This window comes from Branchiostoma belcheri, unplaced genomic scaffold (assembly GCF_001625305.1).
Source record: "Branchiostoma belcheri isolate BF01 breed outbred unplaced genomic scaffold, Haploidv18h27 scaffold152, whole genome shotgun sequence".
NCBI classification, from domain to species: domain Eukaryota; kingdom Metazoa; phylum Chordata; class Leptocardii; order Amphioxiformes; family Branchiostomatidae; genus Branchiostoma; species Branchiostoma belcheri.
This window is the reverse complement of record NW_017802958.1, coordinates 350,180-365,944: the sequence shown is the minus strand read 5'-3', so window position 1 is coordinate 365,944 and position 15,765 is coordinate 350,180. Positions and strand designations below refer to the sequence as shown.

Sequence of the window (15,765 nt, the reverse complement as noted above, 5' to 3'; positions counted from 1 at the left end):
AGCTCAGTGACTAGAACACTTTGTATTAGCCTAGTATAGTCCTTGTATGTTCCTAATGTATGTATGTAGTGTCTCTTTTGTCTCGAGCTCCAATTTTCTACATATGTCTGTAATGTGTATGTTAAGTCTTGACCTGTACCTAGCCCGTCGTGGCATGAATGTACAATAAAGGTATTTCATTATATATTATATATGCAACGTAAACTTATATATAAACGTCTAGTATACACTCGTACTTTCGACTTCCTCTCGCGTCTTCGTAATAGTATAAATGTAGGTGGCTGTACGATTAGTTAGAGTGGGTTATCGAAGGCTTCAAGGAATATAAATTTCTCTGTGCTATTCAAATGCCGAAAATGGGAACATTTGATTAACACTTATGCTTCTTTCGCTATCATACAAACTTATTAATAGGCATATGCAGTAACAAGTTGGTTTCGCTTTTGTTAGCAGTTTGCAATATCCCAAGATAACCCGTACTCACAGTGTGTCTAGCAGACCGCCAAAAGGTTTGATATCGCTGGACAAAATAGGTATAGACCTATATATTACTACTAAAATCAAAGAACCCACATATTATAGAAGTGGGTAAATTTGTCTTCCACTGCCTAAAAAGAAGAAGTCAAACCCAGTAAAAACTAGTACCATGCATGTTGTAGAATATAGTATAATGCTACACGTAGATATTGTCTCAAATACCACTGTATTTTCTTTCTTACGTTGTTTGTAACTGCAATTAGCCCTGGGGCAAGTATTTACAATAAACTTTCCTATTACTTATGTGTGAGGATTGTAGCCTCTACCAGGCTTTTGGAGGCGACTGGAAAGAGAAGAAATTGGGCAAATAGAGAGATAACATGCCAGGGGAGTTGGTCCGCTGGATAGTACTATGTGTGGCAAACTGTAGCGTACCAACAAAAAACAAACAAACAAACAAACTCCCCTGGCATGTTATCTCTCAATTTGGCTACTTTCTACTCTTTCCGACCGCCTCCCGAAGCCTGGTAGAGGCTACAGCAATTCTACCTCTGGCCTAACGACTCATGGCTGTTCCCTATGCAATCGTTGATCTATTACAGGCACTAAATATTGAAGTATACTATATTGAAATGAACAGATATTAACGTTAAATATGAGGTTCATTGTTCAGAATGTTGCGATATTTCTTCAGCTAGTTTTGGCACACAGTCAGCATCTGAATATATCATGAATGCGATTTTATGCTAAGGGTCATGCTTAGTTTTGACTGCTAGTGTAAGATAAACAATGAATGTTTTATTGCAAATTTATGCCCGAGGGCTAATTGCAGGAACAGAAGAAACATATGGTATGCAGACAATTAGTACACATAGAACTACTGATATATACTACGAAACTACTAATAAAAACTGCTGGGTTTGACTTCTTTTTTGAAGACAGAGGCAGATAAAGGATCCCACTTTTTCTGTAATTTGTGGGTTTTCGGATGTTAAGAGGAGAGTAGTTTCTTTTCATTTTTTATATATGTGAAAGTTTGGGTAGAATTTGGAAGCTACGTCAAAGAGTTCATTTCGTTCATTGCTATAGAGGGTACAATTTGACATAAAATACGTTTCGTCTTCCACCGTAATCAACGTGCAATGTTTGCAAATTCGTTCATACACTTGGAGGATATAATATACTTTTCCGAACTGGCATGTTTTCCTTAACATTTTGCAGCTATTTTGTACGATTTACAGTACGGCCAAAATGTTTTGGAGAACGGACGAATATTTACACGCGGGTATCATCCATATAATCAAATCAACAGCTATGACACAATTTCAAACGTAACATATTTTATTCCATTGACACAGCGGTTGCAGCAAGACTTTCATTTTGACAATTTTAATATGAATAAATAGTTACATGATTGTTCAAATAATATAAAGAAAAAACGCCCGTGTTTCGACATAAGGTACAGTGCTATGAAAATATCTACGTGCAGTGTTTTTACCAGTCATTAAAATCAATTTAACAGAGACAATAGCTTAACATCAATACAAATCCAACTATGTAATCCAGATGGTATTCTGTCCTTTTGTCTTTTGTGTAATTCTAATAAATAAATAATGAACAATGAATATATTGATTCTGTTACCTAGCAAGAATTGAAGGTGAGCAATAACAAAAAAAGAGCAGAACTTTATACAATCTGATACAATCCATGTTTCCCTACATCATACACCCAACCGGTACAGACAAATTTATATTTCTAATGTACTTAGACAAACGTTCAATTATGAAACATCTGCACTTAGCTGTAGTTACTTGACAATGTATGTATATATCATGTAACGTTATCTGTATTCTATTCTTTTGTTGTGACCTGTACTTAACACACGTGGATATATATCTACAATAAAGGTCTTCGATTACTCATTCAATGAAAAAGAATTTAAAAAATTTTAGGCGTCAGCATGAAAGTTCATCTGAGTTGGTAAATTACATTATGAAAAACTTCAACCATCGCTCAACCGGGACGGGGGGCGATATCGACTTCAGACAACCTTTGACCCTTTGCTGACGTCACACGTGGGAAAAATCACGTGTCCACAGCATTTGGGTCAGATAGCTGAGGAAGACTGAGTGATTCAGTCGAAAATTTCTGGTGAGTCAAATTTTGAGTTGGAGAAAAGTTTAAGTTTTTCATAAATTTTAGGCGTGTTCTGTCTAAAGGGAGTTGATGGACGCTTCCAACTGCGCATGCTGGACTGCTTCCTTGGCCTGTGCGAAGAGCTGCTCCACCCGCTCCTGAGGAGTACAGCCCACACGGAAGAACGAGATGCCGACTGGAGGGGGACAGAACAACAACCATTAGAACAGTTAACTCATGATCTGCCAATTTTTTTTTAAAGTTTAGGTAAGGCCATGGATGACGTCCGCGCGCGCATTGATTTTGAACTGTTCCTAGAAAAAAACAACAATAAATCCTGCTTTCTGTAACTATGAGCAAAGAGTTACGACAGTGCCGCAAATCGTTAGATTGACGTGAAACCCGTAATGCGAAAACAGGGCAGGACGACAACTGCTGTTCCACCTGATTTATTGCTGTTTTGATGATGAATAAAAGACTTCTTGCTTGTTACACTGTGTCACCTCATTCAATTTGTGTCCTAACATTTGTCGTCTCTTAGTATATTTCTAATCAAGGCATCTTGTTTTCTTGGGCCCTTCTTGTTTTTTTCGCCCTCTCGCATTAGCTTTAGGGTCTCCAAAGGACGTCATCCATAAAATTTACTTGGTGTGGCCTAAAGTAGAAGACGAAATTCAGATTGCCCTTTGTGTGATAGCGATAGAATCATTCTTTTCAGTTATGTGTTAAGTATATGCCTCCACTTCAAATATTTGAATAGTACAGGGAAATTTATAATATATTCTTTATAGTTGTTGACAAACCAACTCTTACTAATCACACAGCCTCCTATATTTCTACTATTACTAAGAAGTGAGAGGAAGTCGAATGTACTAGAGTACGCTAGAAGTCTATATATATATATATATATTTATAATGTTACGTTATATTATTGTCAACATGTCTTTAGCCCCGTGGGGCAAAATGTGACAATTCATTAACACTCGGCTCAGACATATACATGTAGGATTCAAAATACCCACTCTTGCACTTTTGCCGCTTAAGTCTGACTGGCGTCCAAGCTATCATTTTTTTCTTCATACAAAGCGACATTTCTAAAATTACAATGACCCAGCTTACGGCTTCTGAAATAAACTGTGTCCTACCACCGTGCCAGCATGTGAGCGATACTTGACAGGTGGCTTGGCTTACGGTTTGCCGTCTAAAACCCTAAGACAGGCCACCTGTAAAGTATTGCCCACATGCTGGCCATTGCAGGACACAGTTATATCAGCAATATCAGTTATATAAATGTACATCATGAACATGAACATGAACATGAACATAAACATAAACATAAACAACACATTGAATTTGGCGCCCACCTTCGTCTATCTTCATGCAGTTGACGACAGTGGACGCTACCAACTCGTTGGAGGGTCCGTCACACAGCATGCCGTCTATCTTGTCTCCCAGGGAGGACAGGACCATGTCGTGGTGGGTGGAGTCAGGCTCCCCGCTCGGGTTAGCTGACGTGATGCCCAGGGGGCCTAGGGAGATTGATATTACATAATAGAAGTTTTAGAAGTTTTATTGCAAATTCGTGCCCGGAGGCTAATTGCAAATCATAAGCATACAACAGTATTGAAACAGATTATATTATTATACAATAGTATTGATATTACATATTATATTAATTACATATTCTTTATTGACTCGGCAAAAGTACATGGACTTTCGTATGGTCTACTACAATTAAGATCGAACAAAGCTAAATACGTAAAGTCATTCTACTTACAACAGAATATGTCCATGCGGCAAACTACGCACAGAATATATGTCAGTGGCAACATTAGATGTTTAGCTATCTTTTTAACATGCAGTCTCTAAGATTTAAATAGACCGACAAAATACTTCAAAACGCCATTTGATTCTAAACTAGTATGACAACAGCATTTTGCTTCTAGTATAATTTAAACAACTGCTTTTTCATATGTGATAAGCTGGTTACCCATCCTTCTGAAAAAAGTACGGCTAAGCTCTAATATTTCTAAGCCCTGTTCAGGTTTCATTTAATGACAGGAAAGCTAGATCTTCTGGTTAACACTAGCCTCTACCAGGCTTCGGAAGGCGACTGGAAAGAGTATAAGAAATGGACCGAATAGATACATGATATGCCAGAGGAGTTGGTTACCGCAATAAAATGATAATTTAGCTACTTGACAACTATTAAGTAGCAATTACTGGACGTAAAAGAACGTAGCGACCCCCGACAGGCTTCGGGAGCGGCAAACTACTCTCTTAGCGCGAACCAACTCCCCTAACCATATCATCTCTCTATTTGGCCAATTTCTACTCTTTCCAGCCGCTTCCCAAAGCCTGATAGAGGCTAGTAAACGCCCTTTCCATATTGCTGTACCCACCTGTTTTGGGGTCGTGTGGCGTAGCGTCAGAGTGCTCGACTCGGAACCTAGAGGTCCCGGGTTCGAGTCCTGACATGCCACCGATCTTGTGCCCTTGGGAAAGGCACTTTACACGACTTTCCTCTCTTCGCTCAGGTGAAAATGAGTATTGTATTGTCCCCTGTGTTGGTGGCGGCATTAATATAAGTTGAAAAACTTGAGTGTGCCGTCACCACGTCTTGTGATTACATGTTGGAAATTAAAAAAAAAAAATTGCTGTACCCACCTGTCATGGACACGAGATGAGCCGTGGCCGTGCTGTCAGGTACCCGGATGCAGATACTGTCACTCGTGCCGATATAACTCACAGCGTCACCCAGACCTGCACATGCGCAGCAAGTAGTAAGATGAAGTACTGAGATTAAGACTTGCGTTTTGAAACGATTCACATATGCTACAGTATATATACTATTGCGTACATGTAGGTTAGGGTTCAATTGCAGCTGCTACACTGGGTATTCATATGCAATGGAACAACTTAGAGTTGTCAGTGTCATCACTTCAAACGTGAGCAATTGTGCCTCAAGTATGCTGGATCACTGAGGGTCTCTGGCCGATAGACGTTTACGACATAGTTTCCCATTATCGACATATAGCCACCATCGCAACAAAATTTCTTGTGTTTTTTAAACAGTTCGAAAATTAATTCAGGAGCTGATGTCATCCATAACAATTACTTGCTGTGGCCTAATGTTATAGAGAACTTTATTGACACAACGACAGTACAGCGACTTTCATACGGTCGAATGAATAAACATATAGACAGACACGTGGGTACAAAAGAATTGACCTACGTACATGTACAAGACTATGGATGAATCAACATGCTGACATACTAAGGTCTAAACATTCTTTGACATATCTACCTATTTGTACACATTAAGGGTTATTACCTTCTAGAATGAACTTGAATTTATCTATAGCATGAAATGTAACTAAACTGTGGAGCAAGCAGAAAGAAGGTTGAACTGTTTGTGCATTTATCATTATATTGTGGACAATCCATTATAAAATGCAAATGGTGAACCTACGTACCTAGGTTGGCGAGCCAGTCTCCTTTAGGCACCACACAGCTGATTCCTCCTGGGTAACATCGGCGCATGAAGTCCCACAGCAGCGGGCTGAACCCGGGCCGGGCCGCCTCCAGCTGACCCAGGTGCGAGATACACACACAGATCGGCTTCTCAGCAGGGCGGCTCTGAACAGAACGTGTCAGAACTCATGTTAGTATAAAGTTCACTTCCTTCGTTGAGCACAACTATTGTACTTAGGCCAAAGCATGTAAATTTTATGGATGGCATCCTCCTCAGACCCCAAATCTAATGCGAGCGGACGAAAAAAAAACAAGGCGGGCCAAAGAACAAGGTTTCCACATTTTGAAATTTCGGCTCAATCATTGTACAAATGGTTTTGATTTAATGGAAACACCACATATACACATCCAGCATCACATATCACTGCATCAAAGTAAAAAACAAATCATTAAATCAGAGCCTTTTCTTGTTTCCTCTCTTTATAGTTGTCTGCCATCCACCTTCCGGCATGGCAACAGACATCTTTGCCCATTTCGGCGTGTTGACCATTGTCCGGGGGCAAAAAAATTTCTTGTTTTTTCCCAAAATCAGGCGAAAATCGATGCACGCGCTGATGTCATCCATAGAAATTACTTGCTGTGGCCTTAGTATCAAGTAGCCTGGGCACCACTCTTCCGTGGCGGACGAAGGGCTCTTGGCTGCCGAAGGAAAACGGCTAATGGTCCGATACTAGTTTGGCGCTCAGGGTAAGTGGGAAAAATTTAAGTGAAGAAAGCAATGATGAGATCCGTGATCTAGTCGTAAAGAGTGGCGAAAGCACTTTGCACAGTTGAATGAGAACGAGCCTTCTATGAGGGGTACTAGTACTCACCTTGACGTGGTAGATACGTTTGATGGCGTCCGGGTGTTTACATGAGGCTGCCAGGGCGTACACGGTGTCTGTCGGGATGCCGCACACTCCGCCCCCGTCCAGGATATCCGCGATGGTCCGCAGCCCGCTGGTCTTCCTGGAGGACGGCGTGGGGATGGTCAGCTGGCCGGAACTGGACTCTTCCTCCGTGTCCGAGTTTACCTGTATGTGTTAAGGATAGGGGGGTTCAACAAGAAGTAAGAAATTGTGATAACGTTTCGGAACAAATTCATTTCTTTTCTCCATTCATCCATCCATCCATCCATCTTTCCATCCATCCATCCATCTTTCCATCCATCCATCAATCCATCCATCCATCCATCTTTCCATTCACCCATCCATCCATCCACCCACCCATCCATCCATCCATCCATCTTTACATTCACCCATCCATCCATCCATCCATCTTTCCATCCATCTATCCACCCATCCATCTTTCCATCCATCCATCCATCCCTCCACCCATCCATCCATCTTTCCATCCATCCATCCATCCACCCTTCCATCCACCCTTCCATCCATCCATCCATCCATCCATCCATCCATCCCTCCATCCATCCATCCATCCATCCATCCATCCATCCACCCATCCATCCATCCATCCATCCATCCATCCAACCATCCAACCATCCATCCATCCCTCCATCCAACCATCCATCCATCCATCCATCCATCCATCCATCCATCCATCTATCCATCCATCCAACCATCCATCCATCCATCCATCCATCTATCCATCCATCCCTTCCGTCCGTCCATCCATCCATCCATCAATGGTAGGCACACCAATCGGACAATGGCTCAGATAAACAAACAAACAAACAAACAAACAAACCTGCCAGACGGGCCCCCGGCCCGGTAGCACGTCCACTCCACACACGGCGGCCTGCAGGCCTGCCCCCGCCCCGTACAGACACACCACCCCCAGCAGGCCCAGCCACGCCTCCGCTAGATGTGCGGGCAGCTTGTCCAGGGTGTGGAGCAGCAGGCACACCTGTACAACCTCTGCTAGCACTGTGGTCACCAACCAGATCTAAGGAAAACAGTGTATTCAGTAAGGCAGTATTCAAACCGTGTGCTAGAAAGTTGTAGGAGGGCCATATATAACATCTGTGTCCATAATATCACCATAGTCCATAATATCGCCACCTTGAAAAAAAGTGTGCTTAAGGCCACACCAATTTTATTTGTTGGTTCTCGGAATCTCCGCTTCAAAAAATCGCAAAATGAAAAAAAAAAATTAATTCTTGTTAATTAGAAATCAGTAACATCAACAATTGATCCTTGATACATAGGCTATAAAACAGTAATGTTTTAGCATGTATAGTCATAGCTTTGTTCTCAATCCCTTTTTCCAGCCTTAGCTTTACCATTTGGGCATGTTTTTTTCGCCCTGTCGCTGTACATTTTTCATGAAAAAATCCGAGAACCAACAAATTAAATTGGTGTGGCCTAAAGATATTTTTACTGCAATATACCCTAGGTATGTACATTTGAGTTGTGCAGGGTGCATACCAAAAGTATGTTGCAGTAAAAATATCTTAAAAGCACACTGTTTCTCAAGCTAGGTGGCGATATTATGGACCCTGGTGATATTATGGACACGGATGTTATATAATCCATGGGCCAGAAGAGATATTGGTTCCACCAGATGGCAAATTCTCATTATGGTTTTTGAAAAGTAACGTGTCTGTGGAATATTTTTTATATGATAGCCGTTGCACATTGACAGCTTTGACCTTGCTATCTGACCTTGAAAAATATTCCACAGACACCCTACTTTTCAAAAACCATAATGAGAATTTGCCAACTCAGGTGGTACCGATATGTGAAATTTGGGGGACTGGCCCATGGACTAACAATGTAAAACACATTCCACAAATTCCACAAATTGTCATGTATGAAAATATGATGAGTTTTGGATTAAATGAAAGAATAGATTAACCTCGACCAGGCTTTGGGGGGCGGCTGGAAATTATTGGGGGAGTTGGTCCGCTAAAGTCAGTTGCGGCAACCCAACTCCCCCGGCATGTTATTGAGCTATTTGGCCAAATTCCACTCTTTCCAGCCACCTCCTGAAGCCTGGTAGAGGCTAAGACTAGATCACAACAATGCCTTCTCACCTTGCTGACGATACAGGAGGACACAATACTACCGAGGTTAATGACCATTAGGACGATGACCCCGACTAGTAGGCTGTCTTGGTGGTTGTCCAGCGCGGAGTTGTTTGGGAAAATATATCCTGAAAAACGAAATGAATCGAGCATTTAAAGATCATTACATATAAATTGTTCTGTGTAGTTGGTAAGATATCATATATCACAAAATCAACAATACACAATGCAAGATACGTGACAGAAAATTAAGAAACTATAGAATGGGTGTAGGTAGTACGGGTGTAGAATGGGTGTAGGTAGTACGGGTGTAGAATGGGTGTAGGTAGTACGGGTGTAGAATGTGTGTAGGTAAGTACGGGTGTAGAATGGGTGTAAGAAAGTACGGGTGTAGAATGGGTGTAGGTAAGTATGGATGGGGGTAGAATTGGTATAGGTAAGTACGGGTGTAGAATGGGTGTAGGTAGTAGGGTGTAGAATGGGTGTAAGTAGTAGGGGTCAGTAGGGTGTAGAATGGGTGTAGGGTGTAGAACGGGGGTAGATAGTACAGGTGTAGAAAAGGTGTAGGTAGTACCTGAAAACCTCACGAGTGTCCAGACTCCCCACATCAGAGCATTCGCTAGGTACACCATCCCGGCAGGCTTTGCGGTAGTCTTGACCTTCAGTGACAGCAAGGCGGACAGCAGCTGTACCAGAATCCCAGCTCCAACAATCCAGGCCATGTGGACAGCAGCTGTGCCGACGCTATTGCCGGACAGCGCTGCCCACGCCGCGACAGCATTGCTGAGGAAAGCCAGTGTGTCAGCGCTGTCCTCTCTGCACCTGTCGTCTGCGTTCTTCTTACTGTTCGTCTCAGGGTCGGGCTGGCAACATCTAAACCTCTGCAAACCTTCACGGAGCGTTGCCATAGAGACGGATTTTGAGCCGACCCACATGATTGGCTTCTCCGCGACGGAGTTGATGAGGTTTGCGAAGGAGGAGTACAGAGAGAGGAGGGAGAGAGCGGCACACAGGGCGCCTGCAGCGTACTTCCCTCCCGCTAGGGGGATGACAGAGAACCACGCCACGGACAAGAGAGCGAAGACTAAATTGTTGGCTAGCGTCACTTTGTCCTTGGTGAGAGAAACCAGGATAAGAAGTAAGAATGTAGGAAGGAACGCCCACGTACCTAGCAGAGGGGACCGAAGACCGTGGTTTTCACCTGCGAGGCTATAAGCAGCCAATCCCGCGGCCTGGCAGAGCCAGAACGTAGCCTGGGAACCGAACATGACGCAGTGAAAAGCATCATTCCGTAAGAAGGAATAGTAAGCGGCAATGATGAGAGAAACCAGCGCGAGACCGATCCACGGTGTGGCGGTAGGAAAAGACACGGTAAAACCGAGGTAGTGGAAAGCAAAAATGGCGGCTACGGCTACGTTACTAAGATAACCTAGCCCCATGGGCTCAGCGTATTTAGTATTTTTCTTTTTCTCTTCTTCTTTCGATTTATTTTTTGATCCACCCGCCTTAGTACCAAACAGTAAAACATTGAAAGGAACGTTACCGAACCCCGGAATAACCCATCGTTGGAAAACCCCCTTCAAAAGCAATGCTGTAGCCCCGTACAGGGCTATAAGGACCAAAATAACTTCTAAAGCGAACGCTACTTTCTTGCCCCAGACGTGGTACAAGCCCACAGTTTCAAACGATAGCAAAATTGCAGCGGTTAGGGCTACAGGTGGCATGATATAGTTAGTAGTTGCTGAAGTTACGGATAACACTAGGGCCACGCATGCGTAAGAGACTAGGCCTGGGAGTGTTGCGGAGGTTACGGTGACGCCGGAGGTGGCTTCCAGGATCCTCAAAACCCCCATACTGCTCCAGAGGGCGGCGAAGGTGACGAAGGCTGTGGCGGCCAGGTGGTCGTACTTGCGGAAGCTGAGCAGGCCGGCCACCAGCTGCACGAACCCGCCGATAACTATCAGGTGCACACCTGCATTTCAGGAGGGGGGAGGGGGGCACAACATACAGGGCAACGTTCAACATACAGATTCTTTATTGACTCAAGGATTTGTAAATATTGCAGTGGAAGACGAAATTCATTTCATCTCTAACTGTCCATTTTATGACGACATCACTTGAAAACAATTATTTACCACCGTGTCCAAAATGCTCCCTTACTTCCCCACCATTCCTTACCACAAAAAAACAATTTTACTACTAAAATCAAAGAACCCACATATTATGAAAGAAGTGGGTAAATTCGTCTTCCATTGCCTAAAAAGAAGTCAAACCCAGTAAAAACTAGCACCATGTATGTTGTAGAATATAGTATAATGCTAGACGTAGATATACAAAAATATTCTACAACATACATAAATCTATATTCTACAACATACATGGTACTAGTTTTTACTGGGTTTGAAATAGGTGTATGAAGTAGGGAAACGCTAATGGCAACGTCCTAAACGGTACCCTGGGAGTCAGACTAGTATCGGGCCGTTAGCCGGTTTCCTTCGGTAGCCAAAAGCACTACGTCCGCCAATCTAAATTACCGCTAGGGTAGTACGGGGGAGTTGAGCCCGAGGGGAGTTGGCCGGCTCTATTTTTTTATTCCAACATGTAATCACCAGACGTGGTGACGACATATTCAAGTTTTTTTTCAACTATATTAATGCCGCCACCAACATGGGACAAATACATGACAGGACAATACTCATTTACACCTGAGCTGAGTGAGGAAAGCCGTGTTAAGTGCCTTTCCCAAGGGCACAAGATCGGTGGCATGTCAGGACTCGAACCCGGGAATCTTAGTTCCGAGTTGCGTACTCTGCCGCTACGCCACACGACCCCACACGGCTCTACTAGTATAGGCTGGCTTTATAACTAGGCTAACGGCCCGATGCTAGTCTGGCTCCCAGCCTACCTAAACGGCACACTAGCTACGTACTGACCTGTGATGACCGTACCGACCACGGTCTGCTCGCCGGGGTCTATCATGTTCCCCACCGCCGCCAGGAAGGCCGACAGTACGTTGGCCAGGAAGCCCAGCACACCGGGCTCGCTGTAGAACACAGCCGCGAACTCTTTTTCTTCCCAACCCATCGTAACTAAAATGAAAACGAAACGAAATGAACTCAGCACTGCTATAATGGACAGTATTTTACGAAGCAGACGCGTAAAAATGACAACAGTATTTAGAGAGTCTGTCAACTACACAGCTTACTCAATGTTGAATTTGATCACACTCCCTCTTTCAACGTCACAAATTTGTTAGCCTCTATCAGGCTTCGGGAAGCGGCTGGAAAGAGTAGACCTAAATCGGCCAAATAGACGCGAACTGTTCTCTAAGCGCCAACTCTTGAGGCATATCATCTGTATATTTAGCCAATTTCTACTCGTCCCAGCCGCTTTCCGAAGCCTGATAGAGGCTACAGATTTTTTCAAGAAGTTCTCAACTGGAAACAACAACAATTACTATTTCTTGAGATAACACAACGCGACTGAACATGTATGACAGGAAAAAAAAACAGTATCAGTGAAAAAATGTAACATGTAACATTAAATCTTACAATGAATACCAAATACTTGTAACTCACCTGTTCCTCAGTTCAACTGGTCTGTTCCGTTCTCTCTCGTCTGTAGTTTTGAGTTCTCGACGTATAGTTAGTTCACTGTATCGCTTTATCGGTGGCGCCGTATGACTCTAAAGTGGGGGTACGCTCAGAACCCTCTGACACACATTTGTAGAATGCATACACGGCCGAAACTATGACATAATAGCACGTTGGGCTTTTGTTTCCGCCTGACCAGAATTAGAAGTGATGTCATGTATGTAGTCATGGGGGCGACTCTAACTAAGTTTGGGTTCTGACAGCTGGTGATATATGATATTTCCGGGTGAGGGTTCGGCGACCTCGTTCAAGGGACAAGTCAGCAGTAGACGACGGGGAACCCCGCCTTTATACAACATATAAAGTCCAGTGTTTTCCTTTCTTGTCAGTGAAGTGACGGATAGTCGAGAGCACATTTTTGGTAGCCTCCGTAGCAGGCTTATATAGAACTGGGGGTATGGTGGTCTTCGGTTGTTTTCTGATCAGCCCAGTTCAAAAAACGGGGGTAATTCAATCAGGCCGGCTATGTTGTCTATATGCAATCAGAAAATAGCACATAAAAGCTCCCAAAGACCCCGAAGACCCCATAACCCCTCAGTTTTTGGCATGCTATGGAGGCTACATTTTTGGGCCAATTCAAACTCAGTCTTCCAATGACTTACGTACACTATCGCAGTACGTACGGTACTTGTGTAAACAGTTTAGTCCATTTCTCAGTCGTGGACAGGTAAAATTTCACCATAATCACCTGATGCTCGCGTCACATGATGAGTAACTTTACGTTTTCGTCCTCATGACGTTTTTATGTGTGTGTTTTTCTGAAAAAAAAAAGTGAGTCTCTGTATTGTTACACCTACTGATCAATCAATCAATTAATCAATCAATCGGCATGTTTTATTTCAAAGGTGCCAGGTACAAATAGCGGCCTTGGTGTGTCGTGTCCATGCCTTTTCATGTTCATCCTTGTGACGTGTATATGTGTGTGTCTTTCTTGGAATAAGTGAGTCTATGTATTGTTACTCCCACTGACGTAGGCCTGTTTAATTAAATAATTTGATTTTTCAAAGGTGCCAGGTAGGAATAATGGCCTTGTCGTGTCCACACCTTTTCAAAATAGTCCTTGTGACGTGCATAGGTGAGTGTTTTTCTGGGAATATTGAGTGTCTCTGTGTATAACGGCCTTGGCGTGCCTGTACACACCTATTCGGTTCCTCCCTTCCTCCTGACTCCTGTCTATTTCTGGCCCTTTCTTCACTCCCAGTGACGTATGAGGAAGTGGAGACACTGTGTGGGGTCGTGAGGCGTAACGGTAGAGTGTTCGTCCCTGAACCAAGAGGTCCCGGGTTCGAACCCTGCCATGCCACCGACCTTGTGCCCTTGGAACAGGCACTCTCAGTCAGGTGAAAATGAGTACTGTATTGTCCTCTCTGTTGGTGGCATCATAATAAAACTCGTGATTACATGTTGAGAGAAATCAAACACACTATTCAGACATAACGAACGGACTATATACGAGCTCAAACATCATGAGCTAATTGATGCATTGTCATAAGCTTAGTTTGTCTTAGTTATGTTTCCTATGGACTGTCTAAAAGTCCTATGGACTGTCTAAAATCTTCACGTCATTTTCATATCAATTCTTAGTTTCTCAGCCTTCTCGAGAATATTCTAGTCAACCGAAATGCCAAATTCTGTCTATGGCTTTTACAAAGAACATAAAATGTTGGAATGGCAGTAAGCGCAGATAAGTTTGACATTTTGTTTGTGGTGTTCTTGAATGTTGTACGATGGCTATAACCTAGTAATGATTATAAAATATAGCAAGCCTGAGCATGTATGTCTTGCCCCAACGTGTATGAACTTGAAAACATGACAACTAGTCATGACCGAGACAGACATCTGAGGGCAGACGGTTTCGATCAGCTGAGTTTCACGAGACCTGTTTATGAGACAGTTTCAGTTTCAGAGGGAAGTTTCACAGAGTTTAATACGTTGTATAAACAATCGACAGTCTTGGAGAGTTTTTGACTCGGCACCAAGAGGTCTCGGGTTCGAGTCCTGACATGCCACCGATCTTGTGCCCTTGGGAAAGGCATGCACTTTGCTCACCTTACTCAAGTGAAAATGAGTATTGTCTTGTCCTTGTCCTCTGCGTTGGTGGCGGCATAAATTAAATTGATATAACTTGAGTGTGCCTTCACCAAGTCTAGTCATGAAATGTTGGAATATATATTTAAAAAAATAATCAAAAATCTTCATAGAGACTTTAAGATGGCTCGTTCGCGTTTTTTCAGTTAGTACAAGATGGAATGTTTATCTAAAATCATACCGACTATATGCAAAATTGCATTCAGTGAGTATCCCTACGAAACACAAGGATATATCGCCGGAAATAAAGGGGTTTTTCCAAAGACACAGGTGACAGATGAAGTCATGTGGGTTCTCGGTATTCTATGTATCTTATAACGCCCGAACTTTTGACACGCGCCATTCATTAGATATCGTTGACTGAAATGCACCAATCAGAGGCCTTCTTACGTACTTCCAACCAGTTAACTGCGCATGCGCATTAACAGCATGATTAGATCACGGGAGGTAATTTCAGAAGGTTATGACACTTTTTTGTTTTGGTAACCATGGCAACGTACAAGGGGAAAATTTCTGACAATAGAAGCTGATTCCTAAATATAGCAATGATTACAGTGTCCTGTCATATAAAAAGCTCTGTTCAATGTCGCCACTGTACAAAAAGTTTACAAACCCATGCAGATAGTTTCATTTCGGCAACATTCTATAGTACAGATGGCAAGGCTTCTGAATCTTAGAACAAGTGCTCTTGGACAAAAGGCGAGCGTTTCTACACTACCTTGTTTGTTTCTTGATTTTTTTAAAATTCGCATTAGAGAAAAATATCGGGAAAATTTTCTAACGTAGTGCTAATGAAATGTTCGTACCCCTGTGGTTCTAATGGTTTATTTGTCTTCCACTTGGAATCACCACAGCTGGCGGGCTGCCGACGGTTGACTGCCGGCCCGGGCGGGGCAGGAGCGCTGCGGCAG

The 15,765-nt window shown here is 43.0% G+C and overlaps 1 protein-coding gene across 1 annotated transcript; it reads right to left on the bottom strand.

Moving 5' to 3' along the window:
• Positions 1–2,414: 2,414 nt before the first annotated feature.
• Positions 2,415–12,827, bottom strand: LOC109465555. The gene is made up of 10 exons (XM_019762914.1): positions 12,692–12,827; positions 12,047–12,202; positions 9,688–11,085; positions 9,123–9,241; positions 7,835–8,032; positions 6,961–7,161; positions 6,091–6,253; positions 5,282–5,377; positions 3,979–4,143; positions 2,415–2,810 (listed from the first exon to the last, which is right to left on the bottom strand). Exons 2-10 carry the CDS (start codon positions 12,195–12,197, stop codon positions 2,692–2,694), a joined length of 2,610 nt encoding a protein of 869 aa, XP_019618473.1. The 5' UTR covers positions 12,198–12,202; positions 12,692–12,827; the 3' UTR covers positions 2,415–2,691.
• Between the last annotated feature and the right edge of the window lie 2,938 nt (positions 12,828–15,765).

Excerpts from the sequence above, each read along its gene's own strand:
- LOC109465555 (XM_019762914.1), bottom strand. The coding sequence starts at position 12,197 with ATGGGTTGGGAAGAAAAAGAGTTCGCGGCTGTGTTCTACAGCGAGCCC. Across the intron at positions 11,086-12,046 it reads GGTCGGTACGGTCATCACAG|GTGTGCACCTGATAGTTATC; the intron begins GTCAGTACGTAG and ends CCTGAAATGCAG. Across the intron at positions 7,162-7,834 it reads GCCGGGGGCCCGTCTGGCAG|GTAAACTCGGACACGGAGGA; the intron begins GTTTGTTTGTTT and ends TAACACATACAG.